This window comes from Chlamydotis macqueenii, chromosome 2 (genome assembly GCF_036417535.1).
Source record: "Chlamydotis macqueenii isolate bChlMac1 chromosome 2, bChlMac1.mat, whole genome shotgun sequence".
Classification (NCBI taxonomy): domain Eukaryota; kingdom Metazoa; phylum Chordata; class Aves; order Otidiformes; family Otididae; genus Chlamydotis; species Chlamydotis macqueenii.
In genome coordinates, this window is record NC_141557.1 from 82,193,888 (window position 1) to 82,208,662 (window position 14,775).

At 34.5% G+C, this 14,775-nt stretch overlaps 1 protein-coding gene across 4 annotated transcripts in view; it reads left to right on the forward strand.

Moving 5' to 3' along the window:
- The first annotated feature begins 9,504 nt into the window (after positions 1-9,504).
- Positions 9,505-14,775, forward strand: part of CDH18 (cadherin 18) — a 168,627-nt gene continuing 163,356 nt past the window's right edge. For 3 of the 4 annotated variants that reach the window (XM_086741982.1, XM_086741980.1, XM_086741981.1), the window contains exon 1: positions 9,505-9,732. In XM_086741982.1, coding sequence (XP_086598108.1) covers positions 9,505-9,732 — 228 coding nt within the window. The remainder of the gene's footprint in view (positions 9,733-14,775) is intronic. The other variant, XM_086741983.1, reaches the window with a different exon arrangement.

Consider the following 14,775-nt stretch of genomic DNA (forward strand, 5'->3'; position numbering starts at 1 on the left):
CAAGAAATAATTTGTTAGGACAAACAGTACCTGTGGATTATACACAAGTGGGTATGTTGCGTGTTCTTCCTATTTAAACTGAATAATTGCTCATCAGAGTCTCATGTATTTGCTTTGTTCCCTGACTGGGTGACTTGACTTTTATAAATGGGTGGAATGACTCAAGAAATCACTGAAATCTTTATTCTGCTAGCAAGTTCCTCGGGAAGAGAAACAGCACAGAAGAAAAGCCTCTGCTGCTTTGGGAATGTAAAAGGACCTTTGTACCATCTTGCACATCTGTTTTACCCTTTACTAGCTACATGGACTCCAAATACAATTGTAGATGGATCGCTCTCTGGCTGAAGAAAAGAGAAAGACATGAGTCAGATTCATGAATCATCTTTATGTATTTCACAGTTGTTCCTTTCACAGCAGGTAATGGCTAGCACGACTGCATGTGCAATTATAGTTACAGAAACGGTGGCTAGATTTTATCTGACTAATGGGGTTGTTACTGTGTCATGGTTCTGAAAGTCACTCTCTATGCAAATCAAATTGATATAGTTGCAAAAAGTGTTTCTTCAGTTCTTGGTTGTGGCAGAGCATGTCTATTATCCTGAAGTTGCTATGTGCCTGCTTATCACACACACAAAATAGTTTTGTATGCCAACTGCGGACAGGCATTGAATCTCTTAATCTTGTTTTAATGTAATATTTTCACTAACTGTTTATTGTAGTTGTTAAATGTCTATCTATATTCAGTCCTGTTTGCAAATTAAGTACTTTTTCTGTCTTGTTTGCAAACTTTGCATATCTTCCTTTGTTCAGGAAAGATCATATGTTTCTTTACTCATTTGCACTGTCTTTCATAAAATGTATTTGCTCAACAGGATAACAAATCTCTTGATTTGTAGTCTTTAATATTTTCCTGTAGCCATTCATGAATATAAGAATACCTTCTAATAACCCTCTTCAACATATTTTCTAAGATCAATAAGTCTTTTAAATCATCTCTACAGCTAACCACTCATTGGAGCAATTTATTGCTAAAGGCAGCATAGCAGATCACAGCTCATCTTGCACATCATCTAACCAAAGCATCCATTAGATATACTTTTAAAAATCCTGTTGTGACAATAAGACTTGAATTCCATAGTAGTTCTAATGTATTTCCAGCATAATAGTGCAGGTGAGGCTCTAATGTGACCTGCCTGTTTTTATCCTGGCTATTAAAACCTCTTTTCTGATGGGAATTTCAAGGGCTGATAAGGTTTTGTTATAGATCATGGGTGGTTTGTAAAAATTGAAATTTTTTTTGTGTATAAAGAACCGGACACCACCAATAAAAAAAAAAAATATTGTTGTTATACCACAAACCATTCATCTTTAAAAAAACCAACCAAACAAACAAACAACTTTTATTTAAAAATAGTTAAAGATGTTGCCTTTATTTTTTTATCATGTTGAGCATCAGTGTGCCTAGAATCCATCAGTGTGCCATGTGATATCAATCTCCTTTGCCATATAATGTGCAGCTTTAGTTACCTAGCTAAAAAAAGCTTATAAAGCTTATAAAGCTTAAAGCTTATGTTTAGTGGTTAGCTACACGTAGAGTATCTTGAGCACTAGTCTACATTGCTTTTTATTAATTTCTTGAACTCCTATTAAAGCTGCTATTTTGAGGTGTTTGTATAAGACAGTCTTAAGAGTCCTGTTTAATAAAAAAAAAAAAGAGTGATAAAGCAGATGCCAGCCCAGTAACTACTGGGGAGTTTCTTTTGCTACAAGCAACATTAAAACCTTTTGAATGTTTCTTCTGACTATTTATCTGCTAAGGCTTTTTCAGTTTTTCACACTCTCCGTTCATCTTCGTGGTGCTGTTAGGTAGGGTTCCGGTGGGGTTTTGTCCTCTGAGGAAGCCCATCTAGATATATCGCATGACTAATCTACTTTAACCTAGGTGTTATCAGGAAGTAGTTCTGCCAAGGGCTGCTTGCACTAGCTCAGCATTTCTGTTCTCTTTTAATTGCAGGTGCTGCTAGGCTTTCCTTCCAGCTTTCTTCATAATAAAGTCTGAATTCCAGTTCACATGCCTTCTTCTTTAAGGCATGTGGGGCCTCTTCTATAAATAATCTCAAAAGCTTTTATTCATACCATATCTATTCTGTTTTATGATTCAAGTTTAAATGACGCAACCTATACTAGCCAGCAAGGTAGCTTTTTAAGGCCTGTTGAGCTAACAGGGAGTCTGGATTATGAACTGTTTAAATATTAGAGATAAAAGTCAAGGAAAAATGAAAATTAAATTTAATCTAGAACTTGAATCAAACCAATGCTGGCTGTTAGACCTGCAGCCAGGGTTTTAAAGGAAAGTTTTGAAAATTTTCATTTAATCTTGACAAAATAGTCAGAACTAAAAAACAGAACTAGAAATGTCATAGTGCTAATGCTGGGTGAAAATTCTCTAGCCTTATCATCCTTTTGGAGTCTTAAGATATTATTAATAGAATCATAGAATGGTTTGAGTTGGAAGGGACCTTAAAGATCATCTAGGTCCAACCTTTCCTTCCTACCTTCCAGTAGACTAGGTAACTCAAAGCCCCATCCAACCTGGCCTTGAACGTTTCCAGGGATGCGGCATCCACAGCTTCTCTGGGCAACCTGTTCCGGAGCCTCATCACCCTCACAGTAAATAATTTCTTTCTTTTGTCTAATCTAAACCTACCATCTTCCAGTTTAAAGCCATTACCCCTCATCCTATCACTACAGGCCCTTGTCAAAAGTCCCTCTCCATTTTTCTTGTAGACCCCTTTAGGGACTGGAAGACTGCTATAAGGTTTCCCTGGAGCCTTCTCTTCTCCAGGTTGAACAACCCTGACTGTCTCAGCCTGTCTTCATAGAAGAGGTGCTCCAGCCCTCTCATCATCAGAGGGCTGATGGTCATCATTATAAACGTAATAAAATGATCATCATTATTAACATAATATAATACATTTACAAAGGAAAAATAAAAAAAATGTAGACTAATCCATTGTGCTAGAAACAAAGTCCATATTTTTGCTGTGCTGAAATTTTAGGTACAAACTGTCTAAAATCAAACTTATAATCCAAAAAAGAACAAAACCACAAACTATTCAGTTAAGCCTCTGAAATCCAATTACTTTAAAACTAAGAACATATTCAACAACTGTTAACCCAAAGGGCTTGCTAAGCTCTCTTTTTTTGTGATCTTCACAGGACAGTGATAATATACCAGTTTCTATGACTTTGAAGTGACTGAAATTTTGCAGAGTTCAGTCAGTAAAACAAGACATGTTAATTAATAAAAATCTAGCAATAAGCGTCATGAAGTATATTAGATATATTTGAAAACAATATCTGCCTTGACTGGAGGAAGAATTGGAGAGAGAAAAAGAGACACACTTAGATTTAAAAAGTAGCCTGTATTATAAGCACTTAGTAGGAAGCCTTATGTGATACCAAGTGTAGTTTTAATGAAGGCTTTTGATATTGTCTCTATGGATGTCCAAACCAGTAGGAAGAATGGAACTTTGTAAGCAGGGACTGTTTGACATGTCTATAAGTTAGGATACTATTAAAAAATTCATCACACATTCCTATCTGAAATAATTTGATTAATTTAAAATTATTTAGTGCTAACTCTGCAGCTAAATGCTACTGTTAACTTTTAAAAAATTAAGTGAGAAGAGTATTTGGTTAATCTCTGGATATTGAATAATTTTCAATATCTAGCTATGACATTACAGCATGGAAAACCCACATCTGTGCTGTCAAATTTGCTTTCTGTTATGTAGTATAATAGTTTATTTTCCAGAGTACCAGCTTGCTTTCCCAAATGAAGGATTTGTGTCTGGAGTTTTTCTTTCACAGTTTTAGAATGACCAAAAATGTGTTATTTCCCTTTCCTTAATAATGTCCCAGGATACAGCTGCTGTTTTTTGTCTCTTCCTTGGCTTTTGATATCACTGTTCGTTTCTTTGAGGGTAGGAGGTAAAGGTGGGGAAGGAACAAAAAAGGAGGGCATTTCTTTTCTTGATTTTTATTTGGACAGTGTCAGCAAGAGTGGTGTACTCATCTAAGTAATTTCACAAAATGTGTTTCCCTGGTTGTAAATTGAACCTAAGAATATCATGGCTTATCACTTATACTGCATAGCAACCTGTAATCATAAAACCTATGCAGTTGTCCTTATATCGTTATATTACTTTATCTTGTATATATTTTTTTCTTTTCTAACTCAAACGTGTCATCAGGTGACTTAATCTGTGAGTTATATATGAAAATGTGGAATACAGAGGAACAGATTTTTGGATATAGAAGGTAAAAAGCATAGGGAAATAAATACTGGGTTTGCACTTCCTTCGGCAATTTCAGTATACCCATTCACAAATACATGTATTCAGTATGGAATCTCATATCATGATTTTTGTTTTCCGTTAATGTTTTATTTTTTCTAGATCTAATGATCTATTATTTATCTTTTTATAAAAATGTCTGATTGCTTATTGGTTTTGGATCTCTTTTTATTGTCTCACTTTTTCCCCCTATACCCGTCTACCCACAACAGATTTTCTATTGTCTTATATGAAGGAACAATCTTTATTTTTCATTAAGGCTTTCTTTTGTGGTTATTTCAATGTATTTTGTAAAAGCGAGCTTACGTAAAATATTATGATAGGTGAAATAACAGATCTAGATTAGTAGAGACACATTTTGTATTTTGATGATTAGAAGTGATCTTTACCAAAAGACTGTGTGTAAGTGTGAAAGAGAGGTACAAGAAATAACACCCCTTGACACTGTATGCCCATCACTTGGGTTTGTTGGTGTAAAGGGGCGAGGAGGGAGACATTCAATGCTCTTTTCTCTCTGTTTCTTTAAGAAATTGATTGAGTTACAGGATGATAAAGATAAGCTTTCAGAATAGTAATATACTTACCCATAAATTTTGCAATAATTTGGGAGCTCAATATCTCAGGCAGTAACCTTACAAATTAAAGAAAATTTCCTCATGCTATTGAAGTAAAAAAAGTAGTTCAGTTTCTTATTTCTAAAAGATCTGTCAATATAGAACTATAATGTCAAAACATTTGTAGTTATTGAAGTTACTATTAAATTATTTTAAGAACATTTTATTTAACTATTTCTTTTTTCTAGTTTTCAGTCTCATGCACATAGCTACAACGTAACTACAATAAAAGTGCAAGATAACAACACGTAATACAGTTTTAAAATGTTTTCCAAAACAGTTTTGACGCTACTTCTGTCAAATTGACTAGCATGTGCACTGTTTGTTAGAAAGCTCTGATGATTGTATAATATGTCTCTATTGCATAGGCTAAGAAAAACTTTGTACCTTATTTTTTCATGTAAAGTCCCGTCACTTATCTCTAGCATCCTTGGAAAAAGAGAATAGAGATCAACTATAGATGAACCATTTCCCTTCATCTACTTAGAAATTTCACTTTCTTCTGACAATTACCAGAGGTCTATAGAAGTACTGTATATTCTCTTGGAAGTCTATCAACCTCTTCTCCAGAAGGATAAAACAAAAAATAACTTCCAGTTTTTCTTCCTCGTACTAGCCCATTATTTTGTGTTTGGTCTCCAGGTCAATACACCATTATTTCTGCAGTGCTGAAGGATATAACATTGGCAATAGACTAAGAACAGGCAATGCAGGAAGAAAAAGATATTTCCCTACTTGATTATTTATATCTAAATAATTATGTTGATTTGAAGCAGGTCGGATATTGCTAATGGAAGAATTTGTTCTGATTCTAGAGGACAGAGTGCAGAGGGAGAAGTCAGAAAGTATAGGAGGACTTATTACAAGTTCCATAACTAATTGTCACTCTGTCACTGTGGGACTTGAAAGGGTCCCCAAGGGATGTGACAAAAGATGTGTAGAGCTGTGCTGAATGTGCATCTGCAAAACTGAATAATTCAGATGAATTCAAATATGTGGTCAATTTGATTACGGGAGATGAGGGACACTGAGATTCAGGACAAATCTCTGCTACTAAGGATGCATCTCCTCTGGATGGTGAAGCATACACATTTTGCATCACTGGGCTCATCCTGGTTTCCTGGGAATTCATTATAGTGACTTGCTGCCACCCTAAGCAGTAACTACTGTGCTGTAATGATTTCCAGCAATGCTGGTAGAACTTTAACACCTCATATTACTTAATTATTTATTTTAATTTTAACTCGCTCTGACAGTCTCTTGAGACAAACAAATCATTTTCATGAGAGCTCCCAGGAGACAGGAATAACACAAGTCTACTCTGCAGTTGTATACATCATTATAACAAAAACCATAAAGCAGGACACTTAATCTGAAGCTGCAGACAAGAGCACTGAACAGTCAGTAACTCAGTGTGTTAACTTAAGGCAACAATTTAAGGGATTTCAGGAAGTTCGGTCCTTTTTCTTAGTCACTCACAGTTCAAGTTCGTCTATTCTTCACTTTAATGTCTTTTCTGTTTTAACTGTTCAAAGTCTTTCCCTCTGTACTTCCTCCTGTAGACAATTTTGCTCTCTTCATGGCAGAGTTGAGGTTTCTTTTGGAGGAGTGGGGCAGGTTTTTAATGAATGTTTATGCTAGACCTTTAGTAGGACGTTGCTGAGTAAGTAAGAATAAGGATTCTTTTTACTGAGCATTAATTAGACTTTCATTTTAAAATATGTTTACCAGAGTGTAAATACTTCAAAGAATCTTCATTAAAAATGCTTCCTCTTTTAATTGTTGAATTTGCCGTAGTGGAAACAATTCTACAGGCTTCATACACAATTCAAGAACACTTGAGGCCTGAACATCTAAACATGATTATAACAGGAAATAGATGCCATTATCATCTTTTTTTTTACTATTGTTATTATTTTAGAACATATTTGTTCAGAATAAAGAATTTTTAAATTGTAATTTTGGGGAAGGTGTTTAACAGTTAATCTCTGAATTGAGTTAAATAATATAGTGGTTTTGGCAAAATGTAAACTAAATGCCTCATAACTAATGTTAATGCTAAGAAGAAAATATATTTTTGAGATTAAGCCCTTCATAAGTTGCTACTTTTTTGTTTACTGTAAGTCATATATGAGCCAAACTGTAAAACACAGTTTACAAGCTCCACCTTGTTATTCATTTTTTTTTTCCTATGAAAGACTTCTGAAAGGTGCAAAAACAAAGTTCTGTATAGTAGATCTTGATTTGTTGGTATCTTCTGCACGCATTTATATTTACTCTTTCATAAGGCAAGAATTTTCCAGCACCATCCTCACAGGTTTTGTACAGGAAAGTTCAGTAGTAATGATTCAAATACATTTTAAATGTGCCATTCTGGGAAATCTCAATGCACTTTATATATAATTTTTAACTTATTATGCACTGCTTATACTCCTATGAACTGCTCCCAGGCATTTCCTAAGATGGAAACAAAGGGAAGAAAAATAATATTTGAATTTTGTGAGGTACATTTTGTGAGATACAACTTAATTTTAATGTACATCTGAAGTATAACAATAACTAATCTATTTAAATAGCTCATCTGTAAATATAGAAATCTTTAGAAGGAAATTGCATGCCTCAAGGCAAAAACTGATTTCTAGCAAGAATAAAGAAATAACGCAATAAGAAACAAATGTGACTCAGAATGTCTGGATTATGACCCTGGTATAATTTAGACTTCATACAACATTTAGTTGTGAAAAATTCCTCATGTTTGTACTTAAGGTACTTAAGGTAATAATACATGACATTGTATGAACCCATTCTGAGATAGGATGTGAAGTTTTTAAGAGACCGGTGGCTTGATCTTTGTAGGGGTTGAGGGGAGATTACATTGATATAGAAATAAGAAGCAGGGTAATACTAAATGTCTAAAAATGTATTTTCTCCATGGAAAATACCATACAGAGTTTCTTTCTGAACTCCTGCCCAGCCGCAGGAGACTGGAGTTCTTTACTTCAGCATAACCCACTGTCCTGAACTGAGTAATAGCAATCAAAAATACGTCCTTTCTAAGTATTTCTAATGTACAGAAGTCTTGAAGTATTCTTCCATCATTCTGATGAGACACTACACTAGCTGAATACAGAAGAAAGCATGGTTGGTCTTCCAGTATTATGGATTTGAAAGAAACATAAGAGAAAGGAATCTGCAGTCAAAAGACAGTTGATGGACTTCCTTCCACTACAGTATTTTTCCATCTGATTTCTAATTTCTTGTTTGGTTCTTTAGGGATTTTGAATTTGTTCTGTTGGGTTCCCATGAAACTTAGAAACAAAACCAGTTTCATTGTGTTTCTGTTTTTGTAACTTGTAATGTCTTTGTGATACTCAAACAAAGCCAATATTGGAAGGCAGTTCTAATTTTTGTAGATTTAATTGCATGTTTTGAAGCTCCTGATTAACTGATCTTTGAACTCTTCAGATAACTGAACAAACATTACCTTAGGGTAACTATTTATCTGAGGTTGAAGAGTTTTTTTAATTTCTTTCAAGGTACTTTACTAAAGTGCTACATCAACTGCCATGCACGTTTTCACATTTACTATCATAGTATAAAAGGTTATATTTTCCTTTTTTGAAGTTGAGAAAATATTGTCACAGGGAACTTAGACGCTTTTATAAAAACAATACTGAACATCTAACCAACAGTACCTGAACTTTCTGTCAGTATTAAATAATTTTGTGAGTATGAAATTATTTGGAATATATGTAAAGCACAGGGGTTAAAAGTGCACATTTTGACTGAAAGTTCCTGTCAGTATTCTGTAATATTGGCTCAGAATCCTCAATGCCCATTTTGGAGGCTGTCTTTTGAAATCCATCATAGCCTGTGTATTTTTCACCATGTTGGATCTCCATGTGGTGTACAGAAGATCAAGAAGTCATGTGAAGCGAATTACCAATCACTATCTGTCTGATGACACTGTAGCAGTGATTTTATTTTGCTGCCAGACCAAGTCAGTGGTTTGCACATAAAGGCTAAAGGAACTGTCCTTTGGCCAGTATTTAATAATGTTTATCTTTTAATAGCTTGGAAAAGCCATGCTAATTCTTATGTTATTTTAATAAAAACAATCTGAAAACACTTTTGCAGGAAGGATGGAAAATAAATTTTAGTTACAGTGAGAGCTTTTGAAAGACTGGTTAGTACAGCTACGAGTATAATCTAAGGTTAGAAACCTGAAAATTACTGGTTTTAGTGATAAGTAAGTGGCTTTCTTTTCTTTCCCTATTAGATAGAAAATGGTCGGCTGTGGAACTCTATTGTGAAGACCTCAGAAGAAATATCAAAATTTCCAGTCAGCTTTTCATAATGTAAATATAATTTGAGCTTTCCCAAATGGGCAGCTAAACCATGAACAAGCAGAAAAACCCATTTTGGACTGTATTTCTGAAACAGACTTCACCTTCTGTCTTGGGGACTTATTAAAGGATTACAGCTGAAAAAGACAAGAGAAAGAAAACTTTGAACAGGAAGCTTATCCTACAATGAGACTAACAAGTACATCTTGTATCTGCCCAGTCCTAGTTTGTCTCTGTTTTGTGCAGAGGTGTTATGGAGCTGCTCACCATGGCTCCATCAAGGTGACTAGAAATCAAACCAAACATATAGAAGGCGAAACAGAAGTACATCATCGTCCCAAGCGTGGATGGGTGTGGAATCAGTTCTTTGTTTTAGAAGAACACATGGGACCAGATCCTCAATATGTAGGAAAGGTAAGGTCATTGTCTTCTTTTTGGTTTTGTTTTTGTTTTTCCCATCCCCTGAAATGTGCATTGACAGAGGAAAACCAGGTATCTCCTTAGATGACACCTCCTTTTTTAAAGGAGGACACTTCTCGGATTGCTGCATACATGCACAGTGAACTTGCCAGTTGTCGGTGTATACTCTCTGTGTTCATTATAAAGAAAAAAAAAAAAGATCAATAAAAGTAAATAGGATGAAGATATTAAAATATGATAAAATAGTGTTTCTTCTGAGCTCAGCTGAACACAGAGTGAGTGTAGCTGATCCTCTTACATCAGATTCTGTAGAAATCCAAATGCATGGGGCTTCAAGATGTCACTGCTAAAGACTTTTCCAGGCTAGGGTTGAAAAGGACTCCTCCAAAGGGAAATCCTCTGTGATTCTCTTCATAAAAAGAGGCAGGAGGTGTGTTACTTGTTAGAGTTCCTCAGAAGCCTGTGAGAACAAGCCCTGCATTTATGTTTTGACATATATAGTGAGTTTCAGGCATAAAGTTCATGCTGATGCAGTTGCGGGCTGGCCAGCTGAAGTCTAGTTCATCATGTATAATGTTGTCTTTATAACTTGTGTTTTAAATTTGCATTAAAATAACACAAAACTGTATATATATCTTTATTGCAAGATGTATGACAGATGGATCTTTTCTCCCCCTGAATACTGTCGTTCAGCATTATGTTAGAATTTTTTATTTTACAATCTAGATTAATCTTAATTTCCTTAATTTAAATGGTGAAAGACATTGAGTATGAGAAGTGAACAAAGACGGTTAATGGGGATGAGGGCATGGAGAAGGAATAATTTAATTTTAGTTTGCCTTCAAGCTGGGAATCCTGAAAATTATATCTTAGAATGAAGAATATCCAAGGAAATGAATAGCTTCTGAAATCACACGTCTGGTAGCAAGGGCTTTCAAATTTGAACAGTATAGTCTGAACTAAAAATAGCAAGTGGAGCACCTGTATCTAAGATATTGTTAACACAAAGACCAAAAAAAAAAAAATTTAGTTATGCTAAACTTAGTAAAATATCAAATATTTCAGCATACTGAAAATTGTTGAGATTTGTGCAGGAAATGTAAATTGGGGAAGGACCTTTCTAAATTGAGATAGTGGGTTGCATTGAAAGAGAAGCTTTTAAAATGGGTAAGGGGAGGATGAGATATGCTTCCAGACCCATCTTAGACTGATTAACATTTTAATGAATTATTTTAGAATAGAAGAAACATTTTACAAACATTGTTGATGCAAAGCTATGCAGGAGAATCAAAACATCATCTGGAAAGAGCCAGATAGCATGAGTAAGATTTGGATATGGAGATACAGAGTAAACCTCAGGACCACAATGTGATAAGGCTCTTAAAGAACAATATAATGAATTTCTGTTATACACTACTGGTTTGTCAGGTGTTCCTCTGTACTTACCATTTCCCCCCGACCCTTTTCCTCAAAGAATTCACTGTGGTATTCATAATTTTCTACTGTGAGTTCTTTACATTAGTAAGCTTGTCTTTGCAGAAGTTTTATGTAACTTAGAAGAATTTGTATTCTATTTTACAGTTGTTGTGATAGTTACAATGACCTGATTTACAGCAAAGATCAATCATATTAGCTCAGGCATACATTTTTAACTCAGAAAAAAAGGAAAGCCTGGTTGAAACTGACATAATATTAGTAATTAGCAAAATTTCAGGAGTTCAGGCCATTGTGCACAAGTTTCTTTTCATTTTGAGAAATAGACGTTTTACTGATGTTACTTTTAATTGTACACACCTCATCAAGGTCTAATTCTACATGCCTTTAATTTGACAAGAGGTCTTCATGCAAAGCCCTTCAGTTAATAAAGGAAGGCTAGTGAGCAGCGCCCTTTAATTCCAGGTTTCTGTTCAGTGGGAGTACGCTATCAATTCTGTCAGTTATTAATTCTGTAGACTACTCTGCTTCACTGGTGAGAGTTTTGCCGTTTCAGATCTGTCCTTTCACATTTTTCACACCCAATTTGGGAGTAACATCACAGAAAGCAGAGTCATTACGTACAATACTGTTATAATGATTACAGTCATTGTCATGGAAATGCACACTGAGGACAAGAATAGGGTAGGCCTGCAATGAAAATTGTACAGTTTGACATTCTTATCATTGAATGATTGTCAAGAAGATGGATTAATTTACTGCCATCATCTGTTACACAGCATTAGGACAACAGGTCATCTTTACATTTTAATATCAAACATATCCCCATTCCTCAGTCTTTATTTCTTTTCTCTGAAAAAATATAATTTGGAGACTGGAAATCTGTATAAAATTAATCTGTATTAGCCATATTCAGAAGCTTTTTATAGGAACATGGCAAAACAAAACACAGGTTTTGGAAAAATGAGCTTCTCGTAGAAATGAAAAATTATCCTTTTGTAGATCTTAAATATTTTCTGTGTTTCTGGGATTATTGAACTGGTTCCCTGCTGTTACACTTGAGGTAAGTCTTTGATGTTTCAGGGTATGTTTTCCTGAACAAACAACTCCGAAAATTGTTTTGTATTAAAAAAAAAAAGGTATCTTTAAAGAATTTAAAACCACAGTGACTTCTTTTTCTAAAATGATAAATTATTTACTAAGTGTTTCTTGAAAACTTCCCAATGATCAATAGTATCTAACAATCTTAGTTCTGACAGACTGCTCATTTGTGGGTGCTAGTATGTCTCTGTGCACATGTGCGCTGGAGAAACTGTGGAAATTTGATTACCAGGGAACAAATATCCTTGTCTGAAATGAGAAGCTTGAATCCACAGAACTGAGCTTTCAGCTACATGAGCCTTTCTTGTCTTTTGCATCTCTCTGATGAAAACTATTCAAATGAAAACATAGCTGTGAGTACTGAAAGGGGCAGGGCTAGTGAATGCACCATGGTTTGGTGAGGAGTGAGGTACCTACTGCACCAGCTCAGAAGAATGAAGATTCTCCTGAGGAAATCTAGAAAAAAACTTGTGCTCTAGGGCTGCAAGCTTTAACATTTCTCAGTTGCCATGGCTGATATAGTTTTTATTTCTTTCACATTTTCTGCATGCTTCCATGGGGTTAAATAATTCACATGTCTGGATATGGAAAACAAATAACAAATAAAAAAATTTAGGAAAAAAGGGAAACTGAGTACTTATTTCAGTCTGCAACTTTCTTCAGTTTCAACCTTCCCACCTTTTTGTTTCCTTCAGATATTTCTTAAATGTGAGTTGCACTGGAAGCAGGTCATAACTACACATTCACTGTTCTTTTTGGTTTGGAGAGAGGAGTAAATGTTCAGTGGTAAAAGGGAAGATCAGTGCTGGCTTGAGGCTGAGTGAATCATGATATTAGAGGGAATAGCAGAGAAATATAATGAACAAAACTGACACTTGATTTCTCTGTGGACCCTTTGGATCTCTGAAAGATTGAACATATACCTCTGAATCCACTTCAGATGTCTTCTGATGGGTGAAGAGGAATGGCTTTTCAGGTGGTCAACGCAGTGTTGTTTTTCAACTGCATTTTTCTTTCCAAATTTGAGGGATAAGAGGAGCGACACTTTGTTCTTACATTTTTACCTATAACTCAAAAACACATTCAGATTTGTATTGATGGGGGTGATAAGGAAGTATGGAACAACTGGAAATGAGTGTGAATACAGGAAAGGGAAGAGGAAAGTAACAGTTTTTAAAATGCCCTGAAATGATTGTGCTGAAAGTTAGATTAGGAAGGAAATCCCAGGTGTTACATTGGATTTTCAAGGTAGTAATTCCATACATTTGTTATTTTACTTTTGAAAATACAGAACTACAGCATAACAGACTTGTCATTCAAAATTCTATTTCAAGGTAACAGGGTGACATGTCATTGCAATAAATTAGTTCTAATACAGGAGAGTGAATCTAATTTTCCCTGATCATATCAAGACAATTTCACCTCTCAGATTTAATGACAGTAAAGGGAAAATATGTCTATTTTAGAATAACTGCTAGGGAAGAAACAAAAGTTGAGTTTTAAAATTAAAATATTTTAATTCAATGTTAGATGTTTAGATAAAATAAAGCATATCAGATGTTTCAGCATTTTAAACATAAGAAAACAATTTCAAAATTTCTTCTGGTAAAGAAGTGTTTTTCTTTTGTGATAAAATGAAAAGGAAAGTGTAGATGTTATAATTAAAGATTTTGCAAATGGCTTGTTAGCCATTTTCATGCCTTTGTAAAAGGCGTGCAAGTGGCATAATCAGCTTCCAGAATAATGTGTATCTCATTTTCTACCATTGCTAGTTTCACAAATAATGTGTTTAAATAAAACTGTTTTCTTCTATAGCTAGCAAAAATGTGGTAGCAATAACAACTTAAATATGTAAGTACAGATTTTTATGTTCTTTTATGGACATTTGTTGCTTCTTTATAATTTTATACTAGAATATACCTATATAGAAATTAAGGTAAAAAGAAAAGGAGGGCCATTTTTGCTCAGCAAGCTTTAAAATCACATATTTCATGTGTCTAGTGTGAAAGATATTAACTTTTTAATTTTTCCAGTGCTCTTAGAAAGGGAGAACACTGATATTGAATGAGTACACTAATATTTGAGCAAATATTTTAGCTTCACAATTTTAAATTCAGGACTGAGATATTGCTAGCTTCTTCCAAAGGATCTCTTGGCAAATCTGTGAAAAATTGAGATTACAAATGTTTGCACTGAAAAGGTAGAGGTTTGTATTTTTGAGAGATCTCTTTTACTACAAAAAAATGAATTCTTCCTTTTACAGTTTCTTCATAGGTCACTAACTACAGATTTTATAGTACTTCCTATTTACTTTGGTCTTTATGATTTTCTACTCTTTGATTACTCAAAATCACCTTCTTCCCTGTTGCAGCATTTTCATTGCATGAGGTCACTAACCTCAGATTTTACAGTACTTTTTATCTATTTTGATCTTTATGCTTTTCTGCTCTCTGATTACTCAGGTCTTAATTCTTGTCACCCTTACTGTTGCAAAATAACATT